Below are 17627 nucleotides of genomic sequence, written 5' to 3'. Positions count from 1 at the left end.
TAAATAGACATTCATATATATACAAACAAAACATATTGTGAATTTATTCTCATTCATATTTTTTTTATTCATTGTTTTTAATGTCTTCTTGATTAATTCTCAAAATCGGTGATAGAAATAAAGAAAACCAACGTGTTGGACGTAAGTGTATATTAAACATCTTCAGAACTCAAATGCGTCTTAAACAGATGTTGGTAATTTGGTTAATATATATCATTTAGAATTGCAGTTTTACAGATAAAATAAAATGTTATCTTAGAAAGTATTGACTGCTATCTTAACGTTCATGCGTACCACTCGTCAAAATGTAAGAAAGAACGAAACGGTCTACTAAATACTAAAATGAATTCATACATGTACACCTTACAGAAATTAAATGGTTTTTTTCTGTTGCGTTGCAAGGAAAATCAATTTACTTTTCTCGAAAATATTTGTATAATATAAAAGATAATGGTATGACGGATTTAGTAACACCAACATTTATTAAAATACTATTGTTAGTATAAGAAGAAACATTAAAAATATTAAGGTTAAGTGGATGATACAGTGTATGATCTTTATTATTTATATAATGTCATATGTTATAAGGAGATTGATAACACGATATAAGTTCATTTTTCAAGTGCAATAAATTTATATCTGTCAAACAAATATTATTAAGTAAATATGTAGGTAGATGTTAAACAGGTTAAAATATATGTTTACTACTTTAAGCTATATACCTTGGCATTTCGGGCTGGTTTCCAGAGATTTGTAAGTAAATTAGCTTATGGGTAGTTAATAAAAAAAATTGGAATGCTAAATTTGTACTTAAAAAATACAAATGCACATATGAGAAATAGTATCTTCGAAAAGATAGTTGATGACAATTATTATTTAATTATCATCTAAATTTTATTAGATTATGGAAATTATAATATTCAAATAGGCAAGTAAAATATGAATGATTTTTTCCTATTTATATTAATGAGGCTTTTCAACACCGAACAACACCACAGTCATATTGACATTTTTGCTATCCGGAATACTTACTTTTGGATAGAATCGTTCTCTTAACCTATAATACTTGCAACGATAACAACAACAAAAATTGGTTCATGCAGTACTTGGACAGCAAATGTTGATAATGAACATTTACAATATATGTCAGGAATATGACAGTTCTTATCCATTCGTTTGGTGTGTTTGAGCTTTTGAGCTTGCCATTTGAAAAGGGACTTTCCGTTTTGAATTTTCCTCGGAGTTCAGTAATTTTGTGATTCTACTTTTGTGATTAAGACAGAGAAATTTACAAAGGTTTAACTATATCACATGTAACGGAAAGATTCCTCATTTGCTTGAAGATTAAATTAACTCATATGACTAAAGCATAATTATAATGTATATTACTAAAGCAGTCTACGAGCCTCGGGGCGAAAAAACGAATATTGTAAAAAAGTAAAATCACGAAAATACTTAACTCAGAGGAAAATCTTATCGGAAAGTCCATAATCACATGGCAAAATAAAATGACAAAACACTTAAAAAAAGAATGGACAAGAACTGTCATATATCTGACTTGGTACTGGCATTTTCAAATGTAGAAAAAGGGTGGATTAAACATGGCTTTATAGGGCTAAACCTCTCACTTTGATGACAGTATCATCAAATAAAATGATCGCTTTTTTATTACGACCTTTATTAAGGTACATGAACTTCTTTTGTACTGAATAAAAATAAGCCAAGATGTGTTTGAATTCAAAGTTTTAACAGATACATTTTATAGTGTACGAGCTTAACTTTATATTATTATTGTGTATGACGTCAGCAAGGTATAATAAGCCTGAACAGTTACATTTCTATAGCTTCCGCTATTCGAGTTTTTGAATCGAATATCAAAATATAATCAATTCAATAACTTTTGGAAGTGATAAATCATAGCAATAATCACAGAAATTAAGCCCGAATTGTGGGATTGGTTTATGATTAGGATCAAACATCATTCAACATCGTTAATATTCATAACATAAAACTTATTTGACTACAAAAATCAGATCAAATGTAGTTTTTTTTATAACGTAATCAATTGAAAAGAATAATTCATACTTTTTAATCATGATAAATGAAGAATTTGAGGCAATTGGATTCTTTATTTACCCAAATGTATGTTAAATTTATCAAACACGTAAATATCTAAACTTATCATAACAATTGAATAAAACGTAAAAAAATCGATCCAATTTGTAACGTGTAGATCTGTCATGTATTTTATGTTTTCTTGGATGAAATTAGTTGAAAACTATTGTTTTCTTTTGATATACCAAGAAAACTCGAATAAGCATATAAATCTGAGAAAATATATAGAAGGGAATAAAACCTTGGTGATATTCGGTCTTCTTGACTCATTATATGATTTGTCTGTACGTAGACTATGATTGTTTTTTGCTACTTATAAAATTAATGTAAAAGATTAACATCTTGACACAATGCTTCAATCGGACTGTCGAACTGTCAAGTGAAATGAAAGTTGTTGGTTTTTTTTTTAGAATAAGTGTCATTTAATCATTCAGTCAAACGAATTCAATGGAAAAAATAAATTATTTTGGATTTAGAAAGGGACGATTTTTTACACTTTTAAGTTCTTATATTTTGGCCACGAGCATCAATGAAGAGACATGTATTGTCGAAATGCGCATTTGGTCGGGAAAATTGGTACCGTTAATGTTATTCTTATGACTATCAAATTCAGTCCATTTAATTTTTCGCTCTAAAAGTAAATGAATATGAATCAATAGAAAAACGATGATATGTTTTGTTACCATTTAAATGACAAACATTAACACAATTTCATATTAAATTCATTTTTTACGAAATGACAAAATATCTGCATGTTGGCCAGACTAGTTAACATATCTACTGGTCTTGTAAATGGAATTATTACTTTGGAATTAAAAAGGAAACGATTAAAACACAAGTAAGTTCTCTTAATTGAGATAACTAATTTATTGTTCGTTGAGGTTTTTTTTTTTTATTTCTTCTTTTAAAATGATATTTTTTTTCCTTGGTTGAATTTGCAATATTTGGATTTGAACTTGATTGATAGAAAGCATGTTGCAGACATTATGTTAAGATACGTATTTCTAATAACAAAATTGCTTTTTGTCAATATTTAGTTTTTAAGTTCACACTTAAAACAAAGTTTATTTGAGAATTGAAATAACTGAAGCATCTTAAACACAAACATTTTTAACAGTGTATACAGTACAGGCTTATAATTTAAGCATAACATTAAAGGCAAAACAAATACCTTATTTAAAAAGTGTTCACGTCGTAATGCCAATGAAACGTCACAAAAATATAGACATATACTCCCTTTTGTGTTTAAGGCTAGTTCAAAGTAATGACGTTGGAATCTTAACTTTACTGACGCCAACACGAGTTGGTTGACTGTTATGGAATAATTGTTTTGCAGATGACAATGGGTGTAATCTTATACTCGTAATCATTATCAAAGCCTTTTTTTCTAATATAACCTACCGAATTGATTATTTACTAGTTTGTTCTTTGACGGTTGCTACATATTGAGCAAACTTTACTTACTCTTACGCAATGGCCGATTTATGTCTTTAGCAATTTACAGAACTATATGTTCTCTTTCAAAATTATTTCAAGTGTTTTAACATTTCAAATATATCTTAGAATAATCGTAAATTGATTCATATTTAGGATTACCAAAATGGGTTTATTTGTTCTGAAATCAGAAAATAGTTGACATCATATGACATGTTGTAGCAGGTAACAGTAATACACAAAAAAAAATGATTTTAAATTTATTACTGATTCCATTTATTTTTATATAGCAATGCCAAATATCTACTTTTGGCTAAGTCATTCACATTTTAAATTTGCAATTGTTTCATCTATTACGCAAATTTTAAACATTATATTAATATAGATATATATTTTTTAAATATGTTTTATTAGTAACCGGTCTAAAGGTAGAGTATAATAAGCTGTATTCCCAGGGTATATCTTCTGTAGTTCTGAAAAGAAAAAGTTAGTATCTATCATGACTTCGTGATACATTTCTTCATGAAAACATCAATGAAGTTAAATCATCACTAGACAAATTATTAAATAGATATACAATTTGGACGTGAACATTGATAAAATAAAATATACAAGTTGTTTGTTTGATCAGGTAAAATTTAAATTTAGCAACACAAATATATTAATACACAAAGATATATTTGAATTGAAATTTATCATTTTATTGATAATTCCATGACATTTGTTTTCAAAGCTCAATATATGCGATGTCATTTACCATTTAAATGCTTTTATTTGTGTGATATTTTAAACATTTTTAGTCCAAGATTATTTTTGAAAAGATGTTTTATTATTCATCCAATAGCAAAATTAATATTGATAGATATATATTATTTAAACCAAACCTGGCACGTATCTCATTGTGCACTACCAATGACACATCAAATTTGAAATTTGAAATTTTCAAATTTGAAACCCGTTATTTGACCTCTTCTATTATAATTGATCGAGGGGTAAACTTAAGTTTACATTCATACAACAAAGGATCGATCAGTCAGTTATTGTTTTTCACATCTGCGCATTCGTAAATAGTATCAGATACAATTTTTCAACTTCTTAAATTATCAGCATCAAAATATTATTAAAATAAACACAAATTGTCTATTGTGAAACCCTTAAAAACAAATCATTAACAATATGAACTGCGTTTAAGTAAACATGTCAGAGCTGAAGTATATTTATTTAGCTGTATTTCATAGATATAAGTAGATCCTTGTACTTTTAAAGTGACATATGGAATATCATGTCATCAAGATAAACTTGTTCAGTGACAGTAAAATTATTTCATAACAAATATTGTTATAGATAAAAATATTAACATGTACTCAGATAAAAAACATACATATGTATATATATATCAATATATATCAGGTTAGATAATCCGTGTGTCAGCAGTCAGGTTAATAGCATAATTCATTACAGTTTAAGGTAGATAGGGTGTCTTCCTCCATTTTGGATTTTGAAATACTAGAAAACAAGGTCTTGATCTTTGATGAAATGTGCAAATTTTTATAGTAGTAGGTAATTCATGTGTAAGAATTTTCATTATGATATAGAAAATGCCATGTTTGATCATATTTATGATTGTATTTTACAAAAATAAGAATTCTTTTGTTCGATTAATTTTTTTCCAACTTTGTCAAATAAGGGGAGGCAACTCAAATGCAAGGGCAGATAATTCAGATAGTGTTACTTTTATAATAGAATGTGTTAGGAATTTACCCATTTGTACACGTAGCAAGAAAACGAGTCCGGTGACCCCATTTTTTCCTTTTCTTATCTGAAAGCATAATATTGGAGCTATCTTCTCATATTTTATCTCAAAATTCTATGGTGTGGTTTGCGTTTTATGGCGGAAAAAGGGGTTTTCCATGCATAATCTATACAAAATCTTTACAATTTTGCACAACCTGTAGTGTGAAAATAAGTCCGGTGACCCATTCTTTTTATTAATGTTTTTAAACAAGCAGGATATGAACTACATTTTGGCAAATTATTAAAAGATTTTATGGATTATAATTTAGACACCCCATCTACCTAAAGAACATTTTCTTGATGTCTGGTAATTAAAAGATAATTATATTTTACATGTTGAATATTAAAAAAAAATTGGTAAGATAAATTAATGCAAAAATAAGAAAAATATATATCGAATACAATATTGTGGACCGTCTTTTGTATTGGAGTTGAATCGTATCACAACCGAAGTGGTTGAACAATGGTATTGTGGTTCGTTTTACTTTTTACATTTTTTTTATTCCGCACTGCACATATTTGAAATAATTTTTTTTGATTTGACCTTTATACTATTTAGAAAACAACACAAACTAACATGAAATAAATGACACAAAGTGTAGGTCAAAGAGTATTCACATTTACTATGATTACTAAAGTCTATTTCAAAGCCAATAACCAAGTATCAATTGGCACATTTTCACTTGATTTAGGTTTTAAGACGACACATACATGTATAGTATGTGAAAGGCTGAACACTAAAAAGATGTGTCCCTAGCATCACCAATTGTCAAATTCCAGGCCTTCTCAAGGTATTTTTCACGGTACAGTTTCACGAACAGGGTTATCGTCCTTGACCTAAGTGTGTTGCAACCCTATAATTTGAATATCACTGTGTTCAATTGCACAGTGTTTAACTTGAACATGCTTCAGTGTGTGAGAAAACACATGCAGTAAATCGTTCAAGATCCAAATTAGCGCAGAATGGTTGGTAGTCGGTCTGAAGCAATGTATTTGTTATTGCATTACCGAAATGTGATCAGAAAGGAACTACATTGTACACACAACAAATTGATATGAAAGAGGTGACACCCTTTTTTTAAACAATTTTATTTTCTAAGAATTATTAATCAAAACTTAATGTTTCTCCTCTTAATTCTGTAACTCATACTACTAAGTGTATGTTACTTTTCAGGATTGATAATGAATAAGTTAAGGTATCGACCAATCTATGGTTTCAAGCATACAATAAACACTATATTCCGAAGTAAACGTGAATAAATGAATTAAAAGCATAATTGCTATTCTATTAAAGTAATGTTATTCATGGGTAGCAAACGTTCCATATTCGTGGGTTCTTAAATTTGTGGATTTAAATTTGCCAATTAAAAATTCTTGAAATAATCATATGTTGTTTTATAACGATTTGTGGGACATTTCAAATCAATCGTTTATCACATTACTTTGGAATATTATGTGATTCATCTATGCTTTGCATTGTCTCGATTGAACTAAAATGCAATATAAGAAAACATAATTAAACACGTGTAATCAGAAGTGACGACACTTATTAAACCGACAGCGAATGATCATCATCTGATTAGCATAGTCATAGATAATAAGCGGGTATGGAACATATCACTTTTAGAAAACATACGAGAAGCTTTTGCTGATATATTATAGGCACACTGTAGATCATTTCCCCATGTCCATGTAGTGAAACCTACATCTTGATCTGTCCGTGACTTGAAAAACAGTTATTATATGTGGCGGACACTAACATTCACGAACAATTTTTGATATCTTGATTTCCCTCATGCAAAGGTCTGGTTTTGGGCCCACTTAGGCTAAACTTATTTTTAACTATCTTTTTTTTTATATCAGATCGGTAGTTATAAAACACTTTAATATTAAAATATATTGGCTTCTGTCATCGCAAGAGAGAGATTTTAGCCGAAATACACATGAAGTAAAATTTGTAACGTTAATTTTGTTAAATCAAAATTATATATTTAAAAATATATTTCATTAGTTCCGGGTGTTCTTTTTATCATGTTTTAGTACGATTAAAATTTTATACGTTATAACAAATGTATGCGTACTATCCATAAGGACATGTTTCATTCGACATTTTACGGAAAAAAAACGTTTTCCGACTGATCAAATTACTAAAAGTAAGTATCTTTGATTACATAATATGTAACAATTATTCAAAGGTTTCAGGGTTATACAATTTTGTCATTCGGATATTAAATTACTACAAAAATATCATTAACACCGACATATTACTGCATTAAGCAATTCAGTCGTGAAAAATTACTGCATGCATTTCGGAGGATTTCCAGTCGAGTTATCAACAATGACCACAACAAACTATATGACACATTATACTGTACGATTCTGAACGTAGAATTATATATATTACAAAAAAGCATCATGCACACCTATTTAGTTTAGCATATTTATTTATAGTGGATTGGGGACAAGTTATTGGAACTAATATCATTCCCTTTTCAACTTTGCGGGTGCGAGTGATGCATTGTGGCAGCATTAAAAATGATTAACTTGCTCTCTTTCGAAATCTACAAGGGTGTCTTTTACAAGCAATAGATATAGTCCACCTATATAAAAACAAACAAATGTATGGCTAAAGCTTTATGAATTTCATGATGACACAATGTTATAGGGATAACTATCAACAGTTTCATATGTTTCTTGTTAAAAGCACATACTAGTTTAAATGGAAACAATTTGAATTTCTTTAATTAATAATTGGACCAATACTAAACCACTAAATGATCTGTAGTCTATAATCTGCAATAATAAAAGAGTCTGACCATTGATAAAGTCAAACACACCAAGGTGTATGGTGTTAAACGGAATGGTTTATTTTGTGTCGCTAAACAGATACAACTTTATATTTACTGTATAGTCTTTCTAATTCTACACTTTTCGAAACAAATAAAAAGTCCAGATATCTGACTATTTATTTTGAAAAAAACGAATGAAGTAGAATATTCCAAATTATCATGTAATATAGGATTAACCGAAAATGTCCGAATGAATCAGTACATGTACCAAGGCAAAATATTGTCATTGACATTAATTTTGAAAAATCGATTGGTTTTAAATCATAACATCATATAAATATCATCTGACGAATATCTATTATTTTCATTTGATTATTTTACAAATGAATAAAGATTAACTTCCTTGTTATGTTGACCTCGAAAGTATGGTTTAGTTCTAATGATGTTTAGTATGTAAAATTACGGAAGAATCAAACAATGAGAAAAATATTAATCATAAAATTTTCAAAAACAATTGAAACCTTTGACATAGATAAAATTATATAATGAGGAAATATTCTTTTTTGTTCGTTCTACACATAAAAACCCACGAATTATCTAATGGTGTTGACCTTGATAAAGTTAAAATAGTTGCATTTGTTTGCCAAGATTAGAAGGATAAAACACGGAAACTTTGTTATCCAAACAATGATAACAATTGTAACCATTTATATAACAATTGAAAACTTCAAAATACATAAGTAGTATATAATACGAAACATTTATTAATGTTTGGGGTTTTTTCCCCGATGCATTACATTTCTCACGTTATAACCAAATTCCAATCATCAACTCTATGAATAATCGAAGCAGGGAATATATGCTATGTGAAAATTAAGAGCAAAACAAAATATACGTCTGTACGAAACAATCTTAGTTTTTTTCTAAATGTGTTCCAGCCATAGTTATGGATTATTATTTATTAGAAATTATGATTATCGCGGTAAACACACCATAGAGAAGTTTTATATAGAAAAAGAATTAACCTAGCTGAATGTTAACTATTTCTATCTAAATTCAAGCAAATGGTTGACTATACATGTGCATTATGGCTGTACCGCATTTATAACCTGGCAATTGGTAACATTTATGGGGTTTCGGTGTTTTCGACGATAGTTGTTAGATCTATCCCTTGTATTAATTTCTTGTTTTATAATGACACTAGTCAGCTGATGAAGGTCTAAATTGTAAAGACTTCTAAAGGAGTAAATATTTCTACAAATGACCTGACCACACAGATTTCCGTTATGAAGTGTCGATCTTTATTTCAAGTTTGATTGAATCAACTGAGAAAGTCTTCAAAACAAAAAACAAACAAAACAATTTACAATAAATTTAGTAAAATGTTATACAAATAATAGGATATTTGGAATATAACTGATATTGAGAATAGAACGTAGTCTATATTGGTTTCTATGTTTACCACCTATGAGTATAGAAATAAAACTTTTTACTGTTATGTTAACACGTTTAAAATCTAAACAGATAAGTGTAATATCACACATGATACAAGTCCTTTCGAGTATGATTGGGTTTAATTCCCAAAATTAAGTAATCTTATTTTCCTCCTAATGTCCATATACTTTTGAATGATGAGCTCACGATTGATAAACCTGTACGGGTCCTGAAATGTGTATCTTTTTTTACATTTGTTCTTCTTTTTGCAGGTTTCTTGTTGGTAGACCTGTAACAGTATGGCGTTGGTAAATGTTTTGGATCAAGAACGCATTTTCAAGGGAACACCATATAAAGCTGCTGCTGATGATGATGAATCTGAGTATATACAAGTTAGAAATTAAATGTTATGCTTTTAACACCCAGTTGCGAATTAAAAAAAGGAAAAACAGATAGTTTTGAATGTTAGGACATAATAATAGATACAATTACACTCAAATCATATTTATAGAAATTTACGTGTAATTTCCTTTTTTGTCCGGGTTTACTCAGAGACTCCAGTTTGTTTTTAGAAAATTGAAAGGATGAAGTAACTTCATCTCTTTGGTTGAATGTTATTTCTTTTACTTTTGTTTGTCTCTCGTTTTAATTTACTGTTTCGATATTTCGTATGTCTGGTCGTTTCATCATTTGAAAGGAAGGTCTATTTGACGAGGTATCGATAAGTAGAGCAATGTCAATAGTGTGTTTGTGCATTAAAAGAAAGCACATACATGTACAACACATTTAGCTGATTGGCTTTCGTTCATTGCCATTACGAGTAATTTGATCGTTTTGGAACATCTGTCTCAAAAATTCTATTCCAATTTCATGAGAAGAAAATGAGTTTGAGTGACGAACGATAATCATACAAGATATATTTCAAATATTTTTTCAGGAGTTTGTTTTTACACCAGAAACATTCCAATCTGTATTCATATCACAACAATCTATCAAACAGTTTGAAGATTACCGCGAGCTAATTAATCCAGGCGAAGACCATTTTAAAGAATGGGATGCAGTTGGAAACGTGGTCGAGTCAATATTTACGGATCCGCACTTAATTGTAGCCAGCCAAGGCCGACATTTTGACGACATTGAATTCATCAAAGACAAACGGTGTCATTTGTTGCGTATTGGCAAAGACTATTTGGGATTTCAAAAGCTTTCTCACAGACCATATGCAGTAGTCTTTCTTATTCAGATTTCGAAATTAGGAGGAGAGATACGTATAAGTCATCAGGTAAACAAAACACAATGACAAAGTATTTGTGACTCTAGGTAAAGTATATTGCGATTAAAATATCTACAAGTATGAATAAACTCATCAAAGATACTATTGTAGAAGTGACAAACTCACACAGTTTGAGGTTGTTCAAGTTAATTTTAAGATGTGCCATTACTTATGTTTATCAATTCTTCTTTTAATAAACCTGCTTTATCACACAAAATGTTTTATCTTTTACACATAACAATTAACCTCAACATGGTCAACAATTTCACTAGACACGTTTAAAAATATTCATATTGATATTCATGTTCTGTGACAAGTAATCAGTATGATAGAGTATAAGAAAATCGAAAGCAATAGATCATTAGTAAAGCACATTAACAATGTTTAGTATGCCCACAACTTACTTATTAATAATAAATCCTTACCTTAACAGTGAGGTAATATGGTTTGACATGTTTCTTGAATTTTATTTTAAAGTAAACTGTATTATCAAATCAGGTATAAAACAAAATGGTTGATTTGTGTTGCCTATCTAGTCTTTGATTTTCTGTGAAAATGTGTTGTTGTGATTCTTGCTAACTTTATTTAAGTATGGGGTAGAAAAACATTTTTATAAACTGTTTTATTACAGAAAATGATCGCATCAATTTCATTTCAATGTCGTAACATTGATATTGAATTATTAGGCTGGTCATCACTCGAATTGGAACTAGTAGTTTCATTTACTGAATTGCTGTAAAATACCAGTAGCCAATTTCATCATACAACCTCATCAACGATTCTCATAGCTAAACAGTTGAGTAATCAATTCAAATACAAAGAAGACAAGAGCACTGGAAACCAAATGTTCCCGAATGTTTTGACAAATCCGAGTATAAAATTCATTAAAATATATAGATATCTTAATGGTCTTTTAGAAATATCATTACTGTGTAAAATGGACAATAAACGAATCAATAAACATATAAGATTATTCGTAATATTTCTTTTCGTATATTTCTTTCTATTCAACAGGACGCAAATTTAATGGAGACATTAAAAAAACTCCAACCAGCATATGATTCGGTTGTATATGTGATACAAAATTCGCAACATAAGTATAATTATACAACGAATGATTTGTTGACCATAAGTACTGAAATAGAAAAGGTTTTCAAATTAGAAAAGAATAGTGCCTATAAAAGTACTTTCTTCGAGACGGATGTTGAATGGTTCATTCGTGTCGGACTGATCATGCAAAACCACATCCTAACAGGAATGGAATCCTTACAAGATATCTTAGAAAAAGTCAATAAGCAACACGAATATAGTCATCCCCATGTTATGCAGACCAGAGCTAGCAAAAAACTCAAAAACGGAAAGACTCGTCATGTACAAAGTCCACCATGTACTACACTTTACAAAATCTTTTGATAGAAGAAATGAACAAGATAACATTCAATGTTGCACTTCACGTTTGGAAGATTCTATCTTTCAGGTACTATTATTGAAATTTTGATAGCTTATTTTCATTATTATAGTTATACGGTTAAACTATTAAAATGATCGTCATATACAATTGTCCAACTAGCTCGTACCACGGGCGATTTCGTGACTGTATGTCAGTTCTTCCATCTCTCTGGTTGTCCCAAACACAACACAACCCAAAGACCATTGAAAATAACAGTTGCATACTAGGTTGGCTTATTTGTCATCATATGTTGTTTTTTCATATTAAAGGAAAATTGACTATTTTTTCTAATAATATGAGATCTTTGAATCAAACTCCTATTTGACTTGTACCTTTTACTTACATGGTGTTTGTCATTGTTGTGGATTCTACGTTGATCTTTAGTTGCTAACTTGTTCTGCATCTTGTCTTTGGTAAGAGTTGTCTCAGTGGCAATCATGTCACATTGTCTTATATTTATAGAAGACTATAGATATATTGTTTTTTCAGTCTCAATTGTTTGCCTAATCCAACCCTACAGTCTACTCCCCTAGCAACTGTAGTGTCGAAGGACACACAGAAGCACAGACGGGCTTTTGTAAAATTCTGTCGTATAAAAACTGTTCTGTCTTATTCATGAATTTTTTATTTCTAAATATTAAGAATATAAGGAACTTGAAAAGAAAGACAGAATTATGTTGTTACAATTAATTAGTAAATGAATATGGGATATCAAAAAGTTGAAATAAGCAAGCGCAGCTTAAAAATTAAGAATTTTCATTCAAGCTGTAAGTAAAATCTGTAAATGACAACATATAAAAAAGTTTGCATTAACCTTTGGATTGTGTTTTCAAATTTTTCTATCAGTGTAGTTTCTTAAAAGTAAGCATGCTCGGTTTTTAATCTTCGGCCATTTGGTTTTCTAATAAAATCGTTCAGAAAAAGTTTAGTTATATAGATTGCATTACCTTTAATTCACATATTCAAGTATCGATTGAAAGATCAATATGAATCATATAAAAAAGAAGACGTGGTATGATTGCCAATGAGACAACTATCCACAAAAGACCAAAATGACACATACATTAAAAACTATAGGTCACCGTACGGCCTTCAATAATTAGCAAAGCCCATACCGCATAGTCAGCTATAATAGGCCCCGATAAGACAATGTAAAACAATTCAAACGAGAAAACTAACGGCCTTATTCATAGAACATTTTCCCCCCAAAGACAATTTTGATAACAATGACAACATTTTATCTGTTATTGTTAGAAAAGTGTGATATAAAAAATGATATTTTTAATTCTTTTTAACAGGTTATTTTTTCAGGTAGCAACATTACACGATAAGCATGAGATGTTCAACTTGTTGGTGCCTTGCTTCGAACTGTTCTTGAAATATTGTTGTTTGTACACTAACACTTAATACAAGCAATGAACATTGACTTTTGTTGATTATACAAAACAAAATCTTACAAGAGGGACGAAAGATTCCAAAGGGACAGTCAAACTTATAAATCTAAAACAAAATGACAACGCCTTGGCCATTTCAAGCTGTATCAACAAAAATAAGTACCGTTACAACTTTTCATTTACTCATTGACAAATAAACTCCATTGTGTCTTCTGCTACATGTTTAAAATTATAAAGGAAAACGGCAATTATCTCGGCGGGAAAAAAGTTCTAAAGTCTTATATCTGCTTGTCTAGATTTTCTTATGTAATCGTCTAATACATATATAAATACGTTCAATTTTCTTTCTAGCAACACTTTAATTTAGTTTTCTGTACAATCTATAATTTTAAGTGGCCAAATACAAATGTATGCTCTACATTTGGATTGATGCAACGGAAGATTGACTTACTATATCTTTTTAATATGGAATCATCAGTGGTATACCACTTAAATTATTCTCAATATAAACCACTGGGCATATACCAGTAGTGTTAGGAGCATTATGTTGATTTCGAACACACACACGAACTAGAAATGTATGCCTTGTAATTCCCATTATCAAATGCGTGTAAACAACAAAACAGATCACAAAGAATAAGAAAACCATGATAAAACATTTAAAGGCTATTAGTTAAACAAGTTAGTTTACCTATAGTTACCAAATGTATCAACGCTATAATATGTTACGTTTAATAAATATTTCCTTGTTAGTATATTAATTTTTACTATAGCTGCAATGGTGGTTATGCAATATTTACTAAAAGAAAATGACAACTTCTTATTATTAGAGGCTGAATTGTAGTTCCCTAGCCAACACTGGTTGACATTGTGTTATATGTTTGTATTGCAGAAATTCCTCTATTCAAGCTTTTGGTTTTGTAAAAGGTGTTGTTCGCATCTACCTTAAGGACATATCAATGGAAGCCGATGTAATGAAATATTTCAAGAAGTTTTTCAAGACAAACAGTCTCCACGTAACAATGCAAGTATGGCCTAGTAATCGTCAAATGACAAAATATTCTTTTGAACAAGGGAGTCGCATTGATGTTTCGAATGTGCCATTAGCTAAAAATGAAGAAATCAAATATGGTACTTTGGGAATGTTTCTTGAAAACAGAAAGAAGGATTTATTTTTTACTACGTGTGCTCATGTTATTGAAAAGGGTAAATATGCATTTTGTCCAAAAGATCATTCAATTCTTGGAGAAAGTGTTTTTACCTGCGAAGGACCATCGTCAACCTCAAAACAGTGGCTTGATTTGTCATTGGTAAAAGTCCATAATAGCAAGATTCACGAATGCAGATTTGGTCTTAAAGGTGATAGTGACTGTTCTCATTTATCAGAATACACAATATTTTCGGGATTCCTAGATGATATTCGTTCAAGACCAGTTTATAAGTGGGGAGCTCGGACAAATTACACAAAAGGAACGATAGATGACTTTGTCATCTCAAAAGATGAGTCAGACCAGAAATACTTTCTTGAGATACGCGTGTCAGGTTGCGGTAAATTTGCGTTGCCTTCTGACAGTGGGTCCCTAATATGTATGAACTATCCATCACGTAATGATAATGATCCGACTGCAGCCTTTGTGATTATAGGTGCCGACCAAATACCAGTTGAAGATCAAAAGATCACTATGTTTTGTTGTTACAGCGTTTCAGATGCTATTGAAGAAATAAGAATATGTGGAACCATTGGAGAAGGTATACAACCTTGTGCTGTAATAAGACAATCCCGTCGAATCGCCTCTGTATCTGGATGTAATCCAGATTTAAAGACATCTGTCAAAAGACAAAAAATGTTACCACCGCGAAAGTAGCCGAAACTTATTAGAAGCAGTAACTTTCTGAATTAAGATATAATATTAAAATATGATAATTTTACTGTAAATTATTATTTGTTATTGAAGTATTTTAGCAAATTGTCGATTTAACAATGCAAACCAAAATCATTAAAAATAAAATACTATGCTGGATTGATATTTGATATTAGTTTTCATTTTATGTTCATATCTACTGTCAATGAGAAGAATTACGGAAGTACGATCATATAATTTTCTGTCACTTTTTAAGCGGAGAGTTTTTGGTATTACGGATGGCATAAGATGAGGTTATCAGTCAATGAACATGATATAACCAAACAAAACATACAGATACCATACAAACATTCTGGAACACTTTACAAAATTAGGAATGGAGATGGTTTAAACACATAATGGCACTGTCTTCAAACCTCTTTATCAATATCATGATACGTATTGCTTTGCAACACCATTATATAAGTAATTTAAAAGGATAAAATAAATACAAAATCAGACAAACACTTCTATATTTTTTCATAAAATTATTATATGAAAATGTGTATTATGGCCCTTAAAATAATTCAGTATCCTCGAAATGTCAAAACATATGAGAAAAAATCAGATGATGAACAAAGATTTTCTAGATTTCAGGATGATACAAATATATCAAAGTTCATCGTCAAATGGTTACACAGTTTGTTTACAACATAAAAAGTCTTTCTTCACATCCTTATCAAGCTTGTGTTAATGATGTTGGAAACTCAAGGTTTAAAGTAGCCGTTATGGTCGAAACAAATTGTGTCAACTCCATGCGAAAACTTTGTCTTTGTAAAAGGATCATATTTTTTCTAATATTCGATAGTGGGCGGTTGTGGTTTTGTTAACGGTTAGTGAAAATAATTCACACATCTTCACGACAAAAACGTAACAACAGTTGATGCAGTTGAAAGGTTCTATAAAGTAGGTCGACCAGGTTCAAGTTGAAGGGCGGGACATTGTTACTCCAACTGTTACATGAGGGTTGTTAGATAGAGTCATATAGTTGTTAATAGAAGGTTTCGTTTAACTGAAGATATCTCGTTTGCCTAGACGAGGCTTTTGATTTCATATATCCACCAGACTTGGTTGGGTTATTAAGCAAGAATCAAAGTCAGATGGACGAGCGCTTTAGCAAGAATGTTACTGTCAAATAGTCATGTGAGTTAAACTTGCTATCACATAGTTCAACAATTAACTGAAACATGTAAAAATAAAACTGATCATGAAGCAAGGTAAATTACAAAAAACAATGTGAAATTTATAAGACCTGACAACACAAAATGATAGACTTTATCAACCAACAGAACAACTTAATACATTTATTATATTCATGACTTAGTAAAGGTACTTTTCGAATAAATAGTTGGATAAAACTTGTTTTACAGCAAGCAGCTTAACTTTCCATTAGTATGACAATTGTTTATAGTTCCATCTTGAACAAAATCAACTATACAAGTAATTTAAGGGATACACTATATGAAAATCTAAATAATACTTAACATCAAGCGCTAAAAGTCTAGTAGGAACAATATCATGACTAGTCATTCAGTCCAATAGTGAAATGAATAATTTAAAAAATGTCTTAAAAAGAAACGGGTAAATTGGAATATTGGATTCTAGGATTTTGCAATTACTGTAAAAGAGAATGGAAGTTTCTTCCCTCATGTAATTACATTGTTTAATGAAATCCAATCATATGTGACGATTAGACTATCGTTGATGAGTATTCAGTAGGAGAAACGCGCAATTTAAACCCTCGTCTCAATGATAACTTTATCTCTTTTTTTTTTTATCTTTCTGAGAGTTGGTTTCGTATTTCAGGCTTCTAGTACTCGATTGATACTGGATTTGCTCAGTTGAAAAGAAAAAGAATATATTCAGTTTTTTACGTTTCTGTCTTCTAGCTTATCGAAAACGTGTTTTTGGATAATATTCATCCTCGTTGATAAACGGGAATTTGAAGTACTTTTTTAAACAAGCAACAATTTAGGATTTTTTAAAACTATAAACTTGCAAATCAACGCCGATATCTTAAAAACTTTAAAAAAAAAAATGCTG

General features: G+C 30.1%; 1 protein-coding gene and 1 long non-coding RNA gene across 5 annotated transcripts; both read left to right on the top strand.

Annotated features, from left to right (window-relative positions):
• Window positions 1–661: 661 nt before the first annotated feature.
• LOC143047349 (uncharacterized) lies at window positions 662–12226 on the top strand. Of its 4 annotated transcripts, none has more exons than XR_012969516.1 (4): window positions 662–753; window positions 9839–9958; window positions 10504–10848; window positions 11854–12226. It is a non-coding gene; the product is annotated as an uncharacterized LOC143047349 (long non-coding RNA). The 4 variants fall into 4 exon arrangements; XR_012969515.1 differs by lacking the exon at window positions 662–753 and adding an exon at window positions 7386–7496; XR_012969514.1 differs by lacking the exon at window positions 11854–12226 and having other exon boundaries at window positions 10504–11056.
• On the top strand, window positions 12225–15715 carry LOC143048917 (uncharacterized). The gene is made up of 2 exons (XM_076222779.1): window positions 12225–12316; window positions 14576–15715. The coding sequence occupies exons 1-2, from the start codon at window positions 12225–12227 to the stop codon at window positions 15546–15548; spliced, it is 1065 nt and encodes a 354-aa protein (XP_076078894.1). The 3' UTR covers window positions 15549–15715.
• The last annotated feature ends 1912 nt before the right edge of the window (window positions 15716–17627 follow it).

This window comes from Mytilus galloprovincialis, chromosome 10 (genome assembly GCF_965363235.1).
Source record: "Mytilus galloprovincialis chromosome 10, xbMytGall1.hap1.1, whole genome shotgun sequence".
In the NCBI taxonomy this organism is placed as follows: domain Eukaryota; kingdom Metazoa; phylum Mollusca; class Bivalvia; order Mytilida; family Mytilidae; genus Mytilus; species Mytilus galloprovincialis.
The sequence above is the reverse complement of the archived record's forward strand: the minus strand, read 5'-3'. Positions and strand labels throughout refer to the sequence as shown.